The 20,823-nt window shown below is 32.6% G+C and overlaps 1 protein-coding gene across 1 annotated transcript in view; it reads right to left on the bottom strand.

Moving 5' to 3' along the window:
* Positions 1-20,823, bottom strand: part of LOC132724508 (uncharacterized) — a 50,124-nt gene that overhangs the window by 817 nt on the left and 28,484 nt on the right. The window contains exons 2-6 of the mRNA XM_060709378.1: positions 14,754-14,846; positions 13,834-14,169; positions 4,518-4,853; positions 536-826; positions 145-309 (exon numbers count right to left, since the gene is read on the bottom strand). Coding sequence (XP_060565361.1) covers positions 145-309; positions 536-826; positions 4,518-4,853; positions 13,834-14,169; positions 14,754-14,805 — 1,180 coding nt within the window. The 5' untranslated portion in view covers positions 14,806-14,846. The remainder of the gene's footprint in view (positions 1-144; positions 310-535; positions 827-4,517; positions 4,854-13,833; positions 14,170-14,753; positions 14,847-20,823) is intronic.

Below are 20,823 nucleotides of genomic sequence, written 5' to 3'. Positions count from 1 at the left end.
AATACTACAAGAATGTTAGATAGCTGCGTACATTTTTACAAATCTATTCTATTATTAAATAACCCAAATTTGTATATCTGAGATAAAAATGTCTAACCAGAATTAAATTAATTGAGAATAATTAACATTTTTTCAAGAAGTAACGATAATAATAAATATTATGCATGTCGGCAGGACCTGTCCATGAGTAGGTTGGGTGTGGCTTGCTTTTACTTTCGCATTTAACGTGGACGGTGTTGTTCAGTATAACGTTAATAACATTTGAAACGTCTGTATTGCTGATTATTAATGTTGGTTTGTTTGGAGAGTCTTAAAAATGTCAATATATCTTATAAAGCTAATTATTGGCATTTATCATATAAGTCATATTGAACATAAATTAAAGTACATTTTGCATTTTCAAAAACATTTTTGATACTTTTATCACTTTAAAGCAGGAGGCTTATTTATCTTTAAGGACTAAAGACCGTTTGGTTACTAACGAAAGTCCAAATTTCACAAAATAATGATACATGTTGTGAGAATTAAAACTTACAAAGAACATCAATCTGTATTGTCGTAGTTTGTGTTGTTCCAGACCAAGAATGATTTGAAATACAAGTACAAGATGATTGATCACGTAAACCTGGCCATGAAACAGTGCTGGTAACGTTTTTGTCTTCAATAGTTGTCGATTCCGGTTCATTGTTATAGCACTTCCATGTCAAAGTAGCAAATGGATTCCCGCCATGTGTAGTGCAAGACAACTTGCCTATTTCTGATTCTATCAGTGGATACTTTTCGCCGTTCTCGAATCCGGAAATAACAGGTGGCCTGTCCGGAGGGTCTTTGTTTTATTACATAAAAAAATATTACCATATATCAAATCATTCACATAAAGGTCTTGAAACAGTTATGAGTTGTTATACACATACCCTTAATAATAAGAGGTTAGTGACGGCATTAATGTCGCTCCAATGACTGTGAAGGCTCTATATGACAAGGAACAATTAGTATTCATACCTAAGGATAAAACAGGTATTAGGTCAAAATTAAGGTCATCTGATACAAATGCAACAGTGTTCAAAACAGGAATGATAAATTATTTTTGAAAGAAAAGTGATCGGTTTCTTTGAAAAATTAATGGTTACACTAGTTAAACAAACAATATATAATTTGGAAGCCATTAGTTGATTAGGGATGGCTATTGCAGCTATTGATGACAATCGTGTCTGAGGAAGTCACTGATTACTTTGGAGAGTCATTGTTTGCTATAGAAGTACTACTTGCAATGTACAGTCCCTTGTTGTCATGCAAGACACTGGCTTGTTTAAAATAGTTATAACTATGTACGTCAAGCAGCTATCGAAAATCAGTTGTTGTTGTCGAAGTCATTGGTTGTCAGGAATAGTCAATTGACTTGTTGAAATAGAAGCTACTAGTTTTGTAAGTCACTGACCGTTTTGGCTGCCAAAGGTTGTTATTGAAGTTTCTATTTGCTATGACAAATGAATGGTTGCAATGAATTGCACTAGTTGCGTAGAAATTGAATGATTTTTGGCAGTCAGTGGTTATTCCTGGAAGTAAATGGCTGCGAAGGAAATGATTATTGAAACCCGTAGTAGAATAAGCAATTGATAAGTCAGGAAAGCCCGTGGTTGCTATGGAAATTTAATGGTTGCAAAGGGAATCACTGTTTGCTATTGCAAATCAATGGTTGCTATGGGAATCACTTCTTCTTGTTTACAGTCAATGGTGGCCTATTTGTTTTTGTCATTCTTAAAAACGAAATATTTAATCATAGTCGCTACCCTTATAGTCCGATTAAAGTAAATTTTAGCATTAAACAAATTGCAACACAAGCTTTTTTTTACATTTTTGGTCTGTTATACACATCATATAAAACAGATAAAAACTCTAAACAAATCTAACCTTGTTAAACCAGAAAAAAAGCAATTCAAATTTTGTATTTGTTTCGAGTTTTTATATAGCTCTGCATGTACACCATACACAGAGTTTATGCTGTAACCGGTGTCGAGGTAAACAAAAGTTATGAGACCGCGCGATTTATATAAATCAAAATAAACATATTTACTACCTTGAGTTAGATTTAGAAGCTGTTGTGCGAAATATGCATAAATTTTCACATTGTATTTACTTGCTTTTACAACTTTTAGTTTCGTACATGTCTAAATATCTCATACTTTGAATGAATTGTAATGGGTTTTTGTTTGTTTATAAATCAGCGTTTGTCGTTTAAAACATTAAAGATTTTTTCAAGTTTCATAAGGTATAAATAATCATTAGCCTATATATTAACATTCCTTTTGGTAATAAGATGTTTATGAAGTAGGAAACATAAAATCGAACACTTTTAAGTTTATCCTGGGTCTAAGCTTCAAAAATGTAACTACGGAAGCGTGTTTGGGTAAACAATGCACGAAATCTTGAATAAATTGTTAGTAATTTTAGAATTATAAATGCATGATATTTATTAACAGATTGTTAGTTTTTAGTTTTCATTTCAGATTAATTGTGTTACACTAAGTACGGTGGGATAGTGCAATGTGATTTCCAGTAATCATTTAATAACCCTTGGAAGATAAGACTTGAAAAGTAATACTGAACGTAATATATTATCTTTTTACAAACTAGTGATATATGGGATGTCACAGGAGTCCAAAACAGATTCAGAGTGTACAATAATTATGTAATTTCAAAATTGTAATTCCTTAGAGGGTGAAATATTATTTTACAGTCGCAGTTTTTAAAGCAGCTCAAATTGTTGTTAAGCTACACGGGCTACAAATCTTGATGAAGAGCTATATTCGGAGTAAACTATTGCTTTGCTGGTAATAGATCCAAATTTTTTAGCGTTAAAATGTACTATTGTTGTACTATTTTACAAACACATGACGATAAGAGTTTTAAGTCTTTATTAAAATATAAAATTTGATAGCTGAACATTAAACTTTATTCTGAGATACTATTAACCTTTGGAGAACATGTGCCTATCTTTAATAGGGTATGTCTTTCTGTTTGCTTCCTTTTCTTATGCTGTCAGTCCTAAATTTATGAAAACTACAGTATATGGTCTGTGAATCATAATGAAAGTTTGGGCATAAACGAGCAGATAACTCAATATAGATATTAATGGTGATTGATAAATAAGTCAGGTGTTTTGTATGATAAGCCAAAAATGAAAGCCCTGTCATACCGACAACCATGTGACCACAAGGGAAATGCCCTTTTATTTAATTCCGTTTCTCTTGTCAATAACAGTTACAGATGCTTTTTTAAATATCTGGTTAAAAATTGATCCCTCAGAAGCACCAAAATAAGCAAATTACATGAAAATTACAGAGTCGGTTTGATTGAGTCTGTACATGAGGGATAATGAAAAAGTGCAACATCCCTCACGCCCCCTTCGACCTTGAAACCTTCGACTTTCACAAAATTGCCATTTTGTACATATGAAATTCTAAATTTTGAACCATTACTATAGACATTACTACAGCTCATTTTCAGCATTAAATTAAAATGAAGAAGATTTAAGCTTTACTTACTTAAGTATGTTGCAATATGAATAATTGTACAAAACAAGCGATGATAAATGAAGTTATTTCTACGAAATCATGTTAAAAGTGATAGTTTTCATAAAATTTATAGTTGATATTTTGATGGATGAGACTTTGGTAACGTACAAATATGTTAAACGACACAGCAAAAGTCTTTATAACGAGTTACTTTCAGAAGTTGGGTATATTGCCAGGTATAATGTTTGTTCCTATAGATTTTAGGAAAAATAACTGAGTTTGTTCTCTATTATATTTTCTTTAATCCTTGAAAAATTGGTAAACATTGCTAGAATAATGTCAATGTAATTGATGTAACGTATGTTACATTTTGCTTTTAAAATGTCATAAGTGGTTAAGTTTCTTTATTTATATAAGCTAATGTGATATAAATATTATTTGAACCTCTTTTCAATTGTAAATATTATGTATTTTTAAGATAATGAAATTTATACGTTTTTGCATTAATAATATGAGTTGGTGGGGTAATAATCTTGTGTGTCACGAGTGAATAAATAATTAAAAAGACCAAATCTGTTATTGTTCATTGCAAATTCTATTTTTATGAACACCAAATACAAGTTGGCTAAAAAACTACAAATCTATAACAGAGAAAGACAACACAATCGCCACATATTAACCATATAAACGATATTATATTACGATTGTTTTCGCTGGGCAGGTACTCGTAAACTACCTGCCTTAAGTCAAGTTTCCGAAGGTAATTTTTTAGGGTTTTACTACAAGGTCCTTGCACATATTTTTGATTGCAAAATACTAAAGAAAGCTTGTGTTGCAATTTGTTTGATGTCAATCTACATATACTCTTACTTTTAGTGGCCTATTACCAAATTAATAAACTATATAAACTTAAGATATTTCTCCAAGTTCATTTTTAGGTGTAAGCTATAATCCCTTTCACATCAATAACATCACAGAGAATAAATTCAAAAAGAGACTCACATGCAATATTTAACGTCAATCCTTTGCTCTGAAGGGCGCGTGTTTTGTTGTTTGTCCACGCTTCACAATTCAGCATCCATTCGTTTATTGATCTATTTGGATAAAATTGTAAGGTACTTTCAACAGATACAAGTCCAGCTCCGCTAGAAATAATCTGTATTGATGAATTGACAGTAATTTTATGTTTAACGTTATTGTTAGCTTCATAAAGAAACCACCTTGCATTGGGTTGTGGTCGACCAGGTGATGTCTTACACTTGATTGTTTGTCGGGAATGCTCTTTTATGAAACTAGAACTTGGTCCAACCAAGTGCAACGACACGTTTACAACAGGAACTAAAATAGATACAAATTTACAATTACGGATTCATACAAGTAAATCAATCAACAATACATACATCAAAGCCGATTTCGCTTGACAAATGGTACTTGAACTATGTCTAAAAGTGATAAATGCTCCCCGGAAACAAATTTTGGTTTTTAAACAACAGGCACTTTAAGCCGGGTCACAATTTTGAAGCACTAAATGCGAAAACAGACATGTGAATCATTTCTAGAGGCTTTTGTTGTGAATGTCTTTTTATTCAAACAAAGTTATCAATAATAAAGCACAATTCACTAAGGAAACCAGATCCGAAAATTGTATGTTCACGCATGTGTCAATATATTCGAATCATATTTTGTTATCTGTCATAAAACAGTCAGGTTGAGAAATTCGAGTAGGGGTTATGACCTTCAAATTACATTGAACACTCAATACAAATTATTGAATGTTCTTTTTTCTGGCATTATCTTTGTAACCAATTTTGACAAAACACAAATTAGGACATAACCGTAATGTGTATGACTTTTACCTCTTCTTATCTCTGACCCTCAAGAAGCATGCAAATTTTCTTTTTTATTAATTCTAGATGCAACAACATGTGGAACAACATAATTATACTGCCTTTAGTGAATACGCTTTAAAAATGAAATTATTTTTCAGATCTGGTTTCCTTAATCGACACGTTTATTTATTGTATTTCAATCTACCTGGCATCAATTTGCACTATTTTATTTTACTCACATTACATGATGATTATAGTGTAATTGTTTGCACAATTCCTAAAAACAATTCCTTTTCGTCGGATTCATTATGATAATGTATGTGTAATATCGATTCGATTCGTTGACATTTTATAAATTATATTTCTGGTGTATCTTAATTTAATAATTTTCCCACTTAGTCTAGCGGAAACAGAGTTTCTGGTAAAGAAACGTAAGGTTTACGGTAACTTATCATTCTAGGTTGATAAATTTTCGTTGGCAAACTGATTTGGATATTTTAATCGTGGTTAAATTAAATTGTGACTTATTTTAATCAAATGATACATCGTACAACTACCACCGTGGGCCATTTATTGTGTTCTTTTTAGCTTCAAATACTAACGTTTTCCTATAACTAGTTTACTTTTAAAAATGTAGACGATTTTTTTCCGAACATGAATTCAAAATTCTGTATAGTCAAAGGTCTTTTATCGTGATTTCAAAGAAATATAAGATACTAGTATTTCTAGAACATCTTGTAATTTAAAAAAAAATAAAGATAAATTGCTTCGGCAATTATTCAAAAAGAGGACAGAAATGTTCTATAAGTAAACGACATGTGATTTTGTTTTTGTTGCGTTATTATGATGATTTCAGCAGTAAATATGAGGGTTCAGAATTTATAGGTGAAGTGTATTTTCGAAGTGTACAATTTGGTGATAATTATATTACACTTGTATTATAATTGAGCAAAAATATCAGAATGTCATTCCACTTTCCAATGTTCCAGCGACTGATTAACTGTCCATTTACAAGATAAATCAATAATGGTCTGATTGATAACTTACAGTAAAGATTGCTCCAGGCACCCTATTAAAGCATTTTATCTGACACATTTATGTCATGGTAAATTAAAGAATACATTGTTCTAGCTCGTGTGGATTTAATGAACAAGGATCTCTCAAATAACTTAAAGCAAGAGATACTTTTCTAGCAAACTTCTTGAGAGTCAAATACAATTTATAGATCAAAATGTTTTTGTTCCTTGACCGATGACAAGAATTCACATTTCATATACCTGTAATTAATATAATCAGACTCGACATCCAATGACAAAAATGTCACCAATGTAATTCCGTTTCACTCTGATAAACAATAAATAATCATATATTTTTACCGTCTGATCGTATGTGTAGATATGGCAATTTATGTAATAATTGTTTGAAACAATTATCAAAGAACAGAAGGCGCTAAATTTGCTTGGATCTCAGAATGTCAGAAAGGTGAAGGTTGTGAGATTATGCACCAATTTGTTTTTGTAAAGTGTCAGCAATGTTGTTTTCAGTGTTACAACTAGTAAATTGGCAATAAGGCTCATTGCAACACTGATATTCAATTCAATGTTTATTTGGCTTAAACAATTTAAAAAAAGGTTGCCTTATCTGGGATCCGAATCCAGACCTCTTGCTACTTAAGCGAGCGTGTTATCCCTGGACCACGGGGGGGGGGGTATAAGAATCAGCTTGAAGCAAACCATATCATTCTAAATTAAGGTTTGTGTTCATTATTAATTTCGAGATATTTTGTTCACGGTATACACTGATATAAATAATCATGTCCCTGTCCTAGAGTCAACATCCTTACTTTATTCTACAGAAAGTCAAATTCACAAAATTAATGTTCATTTAGGCGATCAGAATAATCCGAAGCTTTATGGAAATAGCCGAGCAATTTTCATTGAGTAAAATGATATTCATCCGCATTACAAAATTATTTGAATATATTACCGGTAATTTGTGGAAATGTTAAAGAATTTCACAATATTAGAAATCTTCGATCAATTGAGAACTACTTTTTTCTTCCCTCAGAGGTTTGACAATAAATGCACCTGTCATTTGACAGTCTTACGCAGTGATCTCCCCTTATTTTTTCGGCGTTAGTGCGCTTATAAAGGGAAGTAACCGCTTCGGGAAATTCTTGATGGACTACTTTCGGATTATCGCAACCATTATTTGTTAGGGTCGTCACAAAAAAAAAAGGTTCATGGTTCATGTTAAGGAACGGTTTGTATTATACGGTTCTTATATCATTGGTCATTTTAAAAGGCTACATGACAGGAAAATGGACTTGTGTATTTAAAAAAAAACGTGAAAATTTGGCGATCCTGTCACCATTTTTTACTTCTGAACAGATCAATGCAATCTAAGTTATTTATAATACTATTGAGTTAACTTGCTTTTGTTCTCGTTCAAAGGAAATAAAAGAAAGGTATACTATCCAAAGAGACAGGTGACATATGCTGGAAGCTAAAAAGCTCTTTCAATGTAGCGTACTATGATGCAGAAGATGACTCTTTACAACATAATCTGCTACATATATGAAACACATAATGGTTCATAAGGCTGATGACGTTGTAACCTATTTTTTATACAACCCGATAAAAAAATGCACTTTTCTGTGTTTTTGGTGTGTATGTTATTTATTTTATATCTTGTCAGATTATATTACTTCAGTTTAATCATCATTTCAATGATTGTAATGGCAGCCAAATCCACATGGACAGCTACATATTGTTGCGGTTCGCTTTGTCCAGTAATGGCAAAGGAATGCCTTAATGTATGTTTACACAAATATAGTTGTTTCGAGCAAGTGTTAGAAACATCCTTAAACCCATTACAAAAATTGCCATGTAAACATAAAAAACAGGATTACAATGAAGCATTCAGTGTTTAAATATTTAATTGTTCAAAGAGTAAGAAAGTAAGAATTCCCGATTGGTCAAATTGAATTTGTAAATAATAGCAATATTTCGGCTATATCCGTCAGAATCTAGATCCGTCAGAATCTAGATAGACTGTAATTAGGTATGATTGATAATTGGTGAGGTGTTTAGAAGCTAAAGGACTAGCAAAATTTCGATTCACGGTTCACTCGGTTATATTGTATTGCTCTTTGATATTGTCGCTCTGGTGTTGACTGTTATTTCTTTCGAATTATGAAATCGAAAAAATGTATGCTGAAAACAATAATCAATGTATACAGTTTATATTATTTACGATTAAAAACGCAATGACTTGTTCGTAATGAAATATATTGTTTTATGATATTTTCTGATTTTTCATGCTACCATATGATTCACCTCAATATTAATTTTTCGTTGAAGTAAAGTCATTTCTTTAAGCGTAGCATGCGCAAAATAATTTTTGAAGACGGAAAGATGGTTGCCACAAGCAATCATTCTCAATAAAATTAGGTGATATTTTTAGAGGTCGTATGACACCTCCAATGACGTGAGATAAAAGGGTTACAATTAAGGTAGACCATGGGTAATGCATTACCTCTACTTTGAAGAGTATTCAAATAGGCTAGAATCACTTGCCCACTACATTGAAATTGAGGGGCGTGGGTTCAAACCCCAGAAGGGGCAACTTTTTTTTCTTTCTTTCTTTTTTAACATTTTTTATGTATCTCTCTGATCTCTTATGGAAGAAAAAAGGGTTTGATTTAAATTATATAATATTTATTTGCTCGTTATTCCAAAATTTATAGCAAATATGATACCAGATATTTTCAAAGTTTAATAAAATAAAAAATACACGGTAAAATTATTTTATATTTGGCATGATCAACCAATAAACATTTAAGAAAATTTAGGCAAACTTTGAAATCAGCCCCTCATTATGGTAAATTCAAGTTTTTTTGTTTTTTTTTAAATAAGGCACTTTAGATAGGGAAATGGTAACATTAGTGTTTAAAGTAGGTGTGGTAGGGTAACATTTTTATACTTATTAAGAACATTTTGTTTAGAAACAAACATTTTGTTTGTGTAATTTGTTACCTGAATGTTATTATTTGTTTCTTAAAAATGAGCAATAGAAAAACATTTTTTATAATGTTGATATTACCGATTATTTAAAGTTTCCTCGTTTCTGAAAATAAGCCCTTTTTATGGCAAAATCTTAGTTCACAAATATATCCATAACTCATAAACCACACGGTCAATCTTTTTAAAATTTTGCATACAGGTGACATTGAAGACATATAACTGTCCTATGTTGTCAATTTTACAGTTCCTTATGGTGCCCATTACCCATGGTCTACCTTAAAAGCAAAATATACTTTTTTATGTGTTAATTTCCCGAAAAATATCAATCGAAATTTGAAAACTCAACTCAAACGGTCTCAACAATTTGTATTGATAACAAATTGTTATACATGTATTAAAGGAAGCCCCTAAACTTACTTAATTGAGAAGCATATTACCATTTGCTATAAAATGTCGGTACCATATGTACTGTCGCTTCGAGCTAGCCCGCATAGCTCAATCGGTTAGAGTGCAAGACTTGTAATATTGACATTGTGGGTTCGATCACATGCACGATTAAAAAGATTCCGCTTCTTAGTTTAATGAATCGGTGCCTTTAAAGTTTACACGGTAGTCATAAATACATTTGTTACTAAATTAATTGGAATGTCTTAATTCTACAAGAAAAAAGCATAAAACCGTTTGGTTTGGTAATTTATACGAGTGTTTACTACTTCGTTACTTATTTGTTTTGGCAAAAGACCGCTCTCAAAGCTTATGAAGTTCTTGATGATTTTTAGTAAAATTGTTATGTCAAACTTGAATACTCAAAAACTAAAAGCTTTAAACAGATGTTAATAAGTTTCAACGAGCCCAATGTCTATCCATTTTATCTTAAATCAATCCCGTGTTTTTAATCAAATGCAGGTCGGAAATGGCAAAAATCCAAATCAGCTCAGAACGCTTACATACAAGTGTTCATACAATTCGAGATTTGGATTTGTTTATTTTAAAATTAAAGCTCTGGAGGATTAATCATAACAAAACCATCAAAAAAATCAGGGTGAGCTTTTAGGATCGATGATTGTCCGTCGTCCGTCGTCCGTCCGTTGTCCGTCGTCCGTTCACATTTAGTTGTTAACACTCTAGCGGTCGCATTTTTCACTCAATCATCATCAAACTTGGTCAGGATGCTTACCTAGTTGATAGCTTGGATGAGGTCGAACATGGGTCATCTTGGATGAGAAACTAGGTCACAAGAGCTAAAAATAGAAAAACCTTGTTAACACTCTAGAGGTCACATTTTTGCCTCAATCATCATCAAACTTGGTCAGGATGTTTGTCTAGGTGATAGCTCGGATGAGTTTGAACATGGGTCATCTCGGATGAAAAAGTATGTCACCGGAGCTAAAAATAGAAAAACCTTGTTAACACTCTAGCGGTCACATTTTTGCATCAATCATCTTCAAACTTGGTCAGGATGCTTATCTAGTTGATAGCTCAGAAGAGTTCGAACATGGGTCATCTCGGATGAAAAAGTAGGTCACCGGAGCTAAAAATAGAAAAACCTTGTTAACACTCTAGCGGTCACATTTTTGCATCAATCATCATCACACTTGGTCAAGATGCTTGTCTAGGTGATAGCTCGGATGAGTTCGAACATGGGTCATCTCGGATGAAAAAGTAGGTCACAGGAGCTAAAAATAGTAAAACCTTGTTAACACTCTAGCGGTCACATTTTTGCATCATCATCATCACACTTGTTCAGGATGCTTATCTAGTTGATAGCTCGAATGAGTTCGAACATGGGTCATCTCGGATGAAAAAGTAGGTCACCGGAGCTAAAAATAGAAAAACCATGTTAACACTCTAGAGGTCACAATTTTGCCTCAATCATCATCAAACTAGGTCAGGATGTTTGTCTAGGTGAAAGCTCGGATGAGTTTGAACATGGGTCATCGCGAATGAAAAAGTAGGTCACCGGAGCTAAAAATAGAAAAACCTTGTTAACACTCTAGCGGTCACATTTTTGCATCAATCATCATCAAACTTGATCAAGATGCTTGTCTAGGTAATAGCTCGGATGAGTTCGAACATGGGTCATCTCGGATGAAAAACTAGGTCACAGGAGCTAAAAATAGAAAAACCTTCTTAACACTCTAGTTGTCACAATTTTGACTCAAATTGTCATCAAACTTGGTCAGGAAACTTGTCTGTTCATTGCTGGGAATAAATCGAGCATGGGTCATCTCGGATGAAAAACTAGGTCACAGGAGCTAAAAATAGAAAAATATTGTTAACACTCTAGTGGCTACTGTTGTAAACCAAATATTCTCTTAATTGGTCTGAAAGTTTGTTTTGATGATTTCTAAGTCAAGATCGAACATGGGTCATCTTGGATGAAAAACTAGGTCACACCGCCCAAATATGGAAAAACCTTGTTAACATTCTAGTGGTCACATTTTCGACTCAATTATCATCAAACTTGGTCAGGATGCTTGTCTAGGTAATTGCTTGAATGACTTCGAAATCACATGTGAAACTAGGTCACCGGAGCTAAAAATAGAAAAATCTTGTTAACACTCTAGTTGCTACTGTTTTGATCCAAGTATCCTGGAAATTGGTCTGAAAGTTTGTTTTGATGATTTCTAGGTCAAGTTTGAATATGTGTCACCTGGGTAAAAAACTAGGTCGCACTGCTCAAATATGGATACTCCTTGTTAACACTGTAGTGGTCACATTCTTTGACTCACCTGTCATGAGATTTGGTCAGAATGCTTGTCTAGGTAATTGTTTGGATGAGTTTGATGAGTCAGGTGAGCAATCTAGGGCCATCATGGCCCTCTTGTTAGATAATATGGTCATCTTGTCTAGACGACTATAACTATTGAACTAATTTTAGCAATTTAAAAGGAAACTAACGATAACTTTTGTATAGTTTTATCACTATTGACCACACGACTGAAAAAATGTTATTTAAACCTTGTTTCTATTTAAAACTCTGAAAACAATCTGGTGATCAGCAGACAAAACCAAAAACGTTTGTTAAGGGCTACATAATGATCTTTTCTACACCGTTTTTTCCTTGCATATCAGATTGTTGTTCCATGCCGGAAATTTAATCTGGCATCGTGCTGCCTGATGAATCGCGAGCTATACAATGGCGTCATTCTAACGCATTGTATTAATAAACCGACTTAAAATGGCATCATTTTTGCGTATTGAAGAATGACCTGCATGCTAAGGATAACTTAATTTCGCAGTTATGAATATAGTTGTAATTTTATACGCTGTTGTATAAACATAGTTACGGGTGTTATGACATAAATGTCCATAGAAAATTATTTTATTGAGGTATATTATATTACATATTTTTATGCAACGTATGTCTGCGGTTCAGATCGGAATATCCGTCCTTTTGGAACATGCCCATAGACGCAACTTGGCAAGACTCGTTTCTGCCCAATGCGCGGGTCCCTCGGACGAATATTCCGATCCAAACCACGACATATGACAGATATCATTTAGTAAATTCTGTTTTTCAGGAGGAGATGTCTTTGAAAAATTTTTTTATCACTTTTAATATCTGATGGTCATCTTGTTCCATGGACTTAAAACATTTTAACATATTATATAGATAAACAACCATCTAAAGGCCGTTTCTGTTTAGTTGTTTTCACATTTACTAAGTGATGAATTATAATGTGTTCTATTTTAACTAGTCAATTCGAATGTATGAACTAAGACGACTATTTAAAATGGTACCCATGAATCGAATAAACATTGATATATAATCAGAAAAGGTTTCATATTCATTGATTAAAATGATATTCATTCGAGTAACAAAATTATTAAGCATTTACACTGTTAAACAACTTCTATATAAAACTATCGTTGTCACAAATACTATAAGTAAAATTGTTAACATACCTTCCATTTAAGACTAATTCTCTTTTAATAATATTTATTTTTGTTTCTAAATAAAACATCTCTAAATATTAAAAGTCATTGTTGATAAAATCTAACGGAAAGCCAAAATGTTTTCATATCATTAGATCAATATAGTACTTCGTTACAGTTTTTACATTCTTTGAAGAAACTTCTTCGGGTAAAAAATACAAAGATAGATAAAAATATGTACGACTGAATTTTAAAAGTAGCATTAATGTATTAGGAGAGGTATATCATTCGGTAATAAGACAATTTAAGGAATACTAGGAGTAGTTTCCATTTTTATACAATCTCATGTAAATATGATCAAGCTTTAATATAAATGTTGGCGAATTTAAGATAATGCACTAAAATAACTGTTCATTTTCTTATAAGAAAGTAAAAGTACGTAAACTCTAGGCTTACCTAAAATTAAAATTATATATATCAAACTATATCGTGAATTGTCTATTTAGAACTCCATAATTGTCTAAAACATATTTTAAATCTTGAAAACATAAACATGTTTAATTTGATTAAATTTTCTTTACTCACCTTTGACGAAAATTGTAACAGTATTACTCTTCCTGTCACGGTCAAAGCATTCCCACTGCACATTGTGATTATCAAGCTGTACAAATAATATTGTTACGGAAAACGATGTGTCAGACGGACATCCAACTCTGTAAATGTTGTTATCAGCAAAAAGTCCACCACCACTGCAAGTGCCATCTTGATGTCTTACTATATTAGGTGTATATGTATTGTCTATATTCCATCTTATACCAATGACTTCACCATATCCGATGTATGTGCAAGTAAATGTTAAAGTCTCGTTTATATCAACAAAGGCTTGTGTCGGGGTTAAAAGTATACTTTGACAAATAATACCTGAAATATATATACATTTACATATAAAGATGCCAACTCGTATAAGCAAAACATGTCAACTCGTCTGTCTAACATATATGAGATAAATGTGTATTTACAACCTCAACATCAATTCTTAAAATCTACAGAATTTTATTATTTGTAAAGAACAGAATATATATTTGTATCAACTTTTCACGTTCAATTTGTAAAATGATAAAATAACTATAAAGAAAATGTTATTTAAATAGTTATCAACTGATAACTTTGTTACATAAAGTATAAGCATTATATGTTTTTTACAGTTTCTAGGAGACTATAAATAAATCATTTCCGTATATACATATATTCTGGACAACATCATCAAGTGCATAAACTAATTACTATGAACATATTAAATCAAACCAAGTCAATATTTAGTAACGTTAAAATAGAATTGGTATTTTTATTAAAACGTTAAACATACAATTTACCTGTATAGACAGAAAAGAAAAAAATAAGATATCAAAACAAAACAAAAAACTGGTTCTATGTTGCTTGAACTTGATTGGGGCTATGTTCATTGAATGACGCCTTTCCTTTTTTATCTTTGTTCCTATACTCACCATAAAAAAAGTGCGCAGTAAGGAAGCTCACATATAATACCCAGCGTTTCATTTCTTAATTGATAATATGTCCTAGGACGGCTATACACTAACCTTAAAAGATTAAAAGAATATGTGTTAAATAAACTTCTTAGAAAAACATCCGAAACAATGATTTTGTCCTATACTTTTACATCGGAAATATAATACTCTAATCAATAATGTAATTATATGATATCAAACAAGTTTATAAATTCACTTAAGCCAGCAGGAATCAATTTTTATATACCAAAGAAACTAATTTTATCTTTTAAAAAACAACATTAATTTTATTTTCTGGTGCACATTTTCGCTCAAACCGGTGCATGGGTGCTTTATTAAGTGTAAGAGGATTTCCTACTCGGTGGTACACTGCCTGGACGAAGAACAATATCTTACGGTCCCGTCCTGAAAGGGCCATTCCTTACCGAGTCTGTGCCACTTTTTTAGGTTATTATTTCATGCAATGTGTTTGTTATTTCGTAAAAAGAGGACTGGATTCGCAAATTTAACAATTAACTTTCAAATTGGTAAATTTTAAAAAGGGAGTTCCACCAGAAGCCATGGTGCCAAGACGGTAGACATTTTTTAACCAGTTCCCTCATTAAAAGTTCTCATCATGACAATCAAGCGTGCATCATTTTACTGAGTTTATATAATGTTCATTTGATTTATCGATATATACACACAAGCACTTGATATCTCACTATTTAAGTTGGTGTTTCTTTTTTATAAATTATAGTGTCGTTCGACAAAGGGTGCTGTGATTTGTGGTTTTGATTATGTTTCAGTGTTGATAAGTGGCGATGTCATTTTGATAGCTGGTGCTGTGGTTTTGGTAGATAACACTGTGTTTTTGTTTTTATAGATGTTGATGACATTTTGATAAATGGAGAGTGATGCCAGTTTAGTATATGGTGCTGTCATTTTATATAATTATGGTGCTGTGGATTTTAAACATGATGATGTCGTTCTGATAAATGGTGATGTCGTTTTGATATATGGCGATTTGGTTTTGATAAATGTTGATACAATTTAGGTATATGGCGATGTGGTTTTGATAGGTGGTGCTTGGTTTTCAATAATGGTGATGTCGTTTTGTTTTGTGGTGATGCAATATAATACATCAGAATGGTTTTCTTCAGTTTGTATTAAAATAAATTGAGATACATGTATATGCATAAATATGCAGTCACATAACAAATATAATATCAAGTTTAATAAGAGGTAACCTTGTGAAACCCTCACTTTACTTATGTTGTTTTGTTGTTAATTTAACTTTTCTTTGCAGACGAAAGATCCTAAAACACTCTTACAACGTTAAATGTTTCCACTTGTCAGCTTTAAAACTTGGATAGTACCCTTTCCTAAGTTGTTTTAAAGAAAGTAATATGTTGTACTGAAGTTTCTTTCCGTCTATACTAAATTACAGTTTTTGTGATTAATGCTTGTTTTGGTAATAATGTATGTAACATTTGTCGATAAGTCAATTATACATGCTGAAAAGTGTTGACCAGTATTGTCGCATTAATATATTCATTAATGCCATGTTTCCTAAATGTCTACCGACTAGTCCCTTGATTTTTCTCCCTCTAAAATAGTGTGCTATACAAAATTTCTAAAAAGTAACATACCAATATTTTGCAAAGAAGCTCATTTCATTTTATAACAGAATTTAGAATTTCAAAACTCAATAACGCAAAGAGCTAGTAAACTTACATGGTATATCGGTGCATCATTTTATAAATCAATCGATCAAACGGCAAACATCAAGTATCATGTAACGGCTATAAAACGGTCATAATGAGGTACCCTCTGCGCAAAATAGTCCAAGTCATCAGAATGTCAGTAACGGAGGGTCTAACATATTGGATTCTAATCTTTAAAGAGATGACCAGTATAATATGGCTGATTATAATCCTTATAGCACTCTTGACGGCAATTTTTTATCACTTATAAGTTATTATAGTTATAACTTATTTTCATATGTAAAGTATAACAATAGCAACGCAACTGGTGTAAAGCTACTTAGCTGACGTTCAGGCAAATAATAAAATAGACATTAGTGGGATATATGAATCTGGTTGTTTAAGCCCGTCTCACACAAAACACGGTTGGGCACACGATTTCCCATACGGTATACTCGGTTATACACGGGTTGACTGGTACGAGTTTTGAGCTCCATCCGTTCCTGGGGATTAGTTGGCACGAATTTAACTCGAATATAGCACGAGTTTGTGCGAATTGAGCACGGATATACTCGGTCAAGCAAGGTTTGAACACGATTTGCATACGAATACAAACGACTGTTGCACGGTTCCAAGTACGGTCTAGTACGGTCTGGTACGATTAAACACGACTTTTACTCTATTTACTCGACTTTCACAGGGTTTACCTAGGGTTCCGCCGACTTTTGTTCGAGAAATGCTCGAAATATCACACATTTGTGTATGTTTTGATATAAATAAACCCATTTTGATGACTTCGCTTCATAAATTTTCGAAATTTAAACGAAGAACATCTATATATAGAAAATGAATAAAAAGGTAAAGCAATGTAAAATGTGTCTTCTAATCTTTGGTGCAGCGGTTGCTGGAGGGCCCACCGAGCTGGCATTGGAGTCTGAATCCCTGGGTATTGCCGGTTGGTACTCCAGCTCATCAGGGTCAATAAGTTGGAGTGGTCGGTGGGCCCGGATGGCCCTTCTAGTATTCATTCTGTGCGTCCAAACCTTCTTCTTTGGATACATTCCAGTGTGAATCAGCAAGTATTCTTGGTAGGGTGGCAGCAGGTCGTTGTGTTTTTTTGTACCGTTCTTGCTGACGTTTTTGTACCGTTCTTGCTGACGTAGAGGCCGTGTAAGACCTTAAGAGGCAGTGTGAGACCTTGTATACCCGTACTATACCGTGTCGGTCATGGATGTTTCGTACATGAACCGTATTGGTCGTATGGCGTTCGTATGAAACCGTGTGTGCCTAGTTTGAATCGTACCGTGATCTTGTGATATTCGGGTGTTAATCGGGTGTTGGATGTAGGACTTGGGGACGGTCTCGAACGATTCCATACGATTTATATACGACCTTGATATGGTTGGGCTCACTCGTTGAGTGGACTTCACATACGACTGTATATACGGTCTCATACGGTCTCACACGGTCTTTTACTGACTTGTACGGTCGCTTATACGGTCACACACGGACATGGCATCCGTACCAGTTTTTTTAAAAGTTTTAAAAATCATACACGGCTTACACGGATACACTCGAATGGCCCGAGTGTAACTCGGATAACGCTACGGTTCGGTTAAATGTACGGTTTATACAGGTGGCTAACCGTATAAGCCGTGTGTCCTGTGTGAGATGGGCTTTAAACGGTATTTACATTTTTATAAGAAAGCATTTACTCTGAATAATTAAGTCGTGATATATGTCATTTCGATCTAGATATTTGTTCAACGAGAAGAGAAGGCAAGGGAGGCCTTATTCTCTTGTGGCATAAACATTTGAATACGGACATGTTATAATGTAAATCTTATAATGCAAATTTATTGATTAGTGATGTATTTTAACCCATATATTTTTATGTTCATGTCATTTCAACTTCATGTATAATGTATGTGTAATTTGTAATTTTTATATTTTTCCTTAAAGGTAATGTGATCATGTTTAATATCACAATGATCATCTGTTTTTTATACGAATCATTAATTACGGTAAATTGCAAGTTGATTTCAATAACGAACTTTTTCTGAAAATTGTTTTTAAACTTAAAAAATTTCTCATTTAATAAAAACACCTCTAAGAAAAATTCTTTGAATACAAAATGGCATTTTAAGTATTCCTGCTTAATAGTGACACTGATTAGTTATAATTAATCTCAAAGGCTTAAGCCCAAGCCAAGCTGTTTATTATACAAACAAGGAAGTCGGTGTGATAACTTGTCACAAAATAAAAATGATAAAAGGTGATTTGTTAATAACTAATGTTTACAAAGTTAATGAAAATGTCTTCCTGTAATATTTTACCTTGTTCAAGGAAAATATCAAGCTATCTGCTATAATAAGAAATATTGTATCGACTTTAATGTATTGCCTTGATATTTCTTAAGTATAAAAAAGCATTAACAAAATATAAAATATAAGTATAGAAAATTTAAATCTAACATGCATCATTTATCAATTATTGTTGCTAAATCTGAAAATTTATATCAGGCTAAATTTTTGTTACATTAATTATTTTATACTAATTTCTTAAAATCTAAATTCTTAATTTTTATATGCAAACAATGCGTTTTTTATCCGATTAATTATTTTGTTCTTTAAATGCATTTTAAATAAATTGATATTGGTCAATAAAACAAGATAATTCTGCTAATTTCTATATTTTAATTAAGTACCTAATAGCTCGGGTTAAGTCATCGACCAAGATCTCGGTATACATTTTCACTGCCAAGCTAGTAAATTTTGTTTGTTTGTTTGGATTTTAACGGCACGTCAACACATAACTGGTCATATCGTGCCGACTTAAAATGTTATGTATAACTTTGTAAATGACAATAAAAATGAGCAAATTAGATCCTAGAATACGAGTCTATCTCTTTCAACTTTTCAAATAATCAATGATGTTTTTGATGGGATTGTATTAAAGAGTTCTTTGAGTAATTTACAGAATAAAATCTATTAAGGGCCTGTGAAAAATCATGACATTCAAAAAGAAAATGCTTGACAGTAAAATTTTCATTACAACCTACACAGAAAGGGGCATTGCAATTCGTGAGGAGATAAGAGTGGGTAATTTTAGTGTGTCCAATTCGACATCGTAGAAGACCTGTTTGATCATGGCGGTTTGACAGAGATAGAGATGGTGACACATCAAGAGATGGGTTTATATCGTGAAGTTTATTAAAGACGGCATTGTCCTAATTTGCTTTCCATTCAGATGATACGAGTTTATTTATAGCCGGTCTTAAGAAGTCACAAGCAGGTAACAATAAGTCAGTTTTTTTTTAAATTTAATGATTGTTTAGCTAACGCATCTACTTTTTCATTTCCTCGTATACCTACATGACTTGGAATCCAATATAATGTAACAAATTTTGTTTTAAGTATATCATATAATCGTAAAAGAAGTTTCTTTATCATGATATTGTCAGATTTTTTATTTTAAATGAATATTAAAACAGAAAGCGAGTCAGAAAATATCACAAATTTATCATGGGTATGCTGTTCTATGTATGACAATGCTAAATCTATAGCTTTTCCTTCAGAAGTAAAAATTGATGCATTATCTGGCAAACCTATATCAGATGCAAAACCACTCCCAAACACAGCCGCACCCACCCCGCAACCCTCCCCCTAACCGTCCGCACAAACACGCACAAAACCCCCACGCTCATCCTCAATCGCCAGAAACCTCTCCTTGAAATGCCCAGTTGAAACTGACGACCCTCTCACACTTGAAAGGTCAACATCCATTTCTGGGGAGCCACAAGTCCAAATTGTTACTTATATTGATTAAATTAATTGTATATGTATATCATTTCGCTTCTTCCCCTATTGTTAAAATGTAATATATTGCCATCAATGTTACAACTTCATTTAAATATTACTTTCACTTAATTGCATACTTATGCAAACATTTTATAATTTACCTATGCTATTATAAATATTATTGATATGATCATTCACAATCCATCGTGTTTAAAATAAAATTGTGTAATTAATTTTGGATTTTGGATTTTTATATTGAGTTTCAGTTTCCCCACCCCGTCAAAATCTGCGTTATAACAGACATAACCAAACTTAATTGAGTTGTGAAAACTTCATTGGTGTTCAAATTATGACGTCCCCTGGATGTAATATATTTATGATGCAAGTGTAATTTTCATGTAAACATCACCCAATAGTATAGACGTAGAACATATCATATGTGCATATCAAGATAAAGGTACATTATTTATAATTGACGAATACAATGTTGAAATTGAATCAAATCGCATCTCAACTTCTATCCATATTGATTCTAGAAGTTAAGTTCACTCGCCGCGAAATATC

This window comes from Ruditapes philippinarum, unplaced genomic scaffold (assembly GCF_026571515.1).
Source record: "Ruditapes philippinarum isolate M1 unplaced genomic scaffold, ASM2657151v2 ctg6550_1_1_1_1, whole genome shotgun sequence".
In the NCBI taxonomy this organism is placed as follows: Eukaryota; Metazoa; Mollusca; class Bivalvia; order Venerida; family Veneridae; genus Ruditapes; species Ruditapes philippinarum.
The sequence above is the reverse complement of the archived record's forward strand: the minus strand, read 5'-3'. Positions and strand labels throughout refer to the sequence as shown.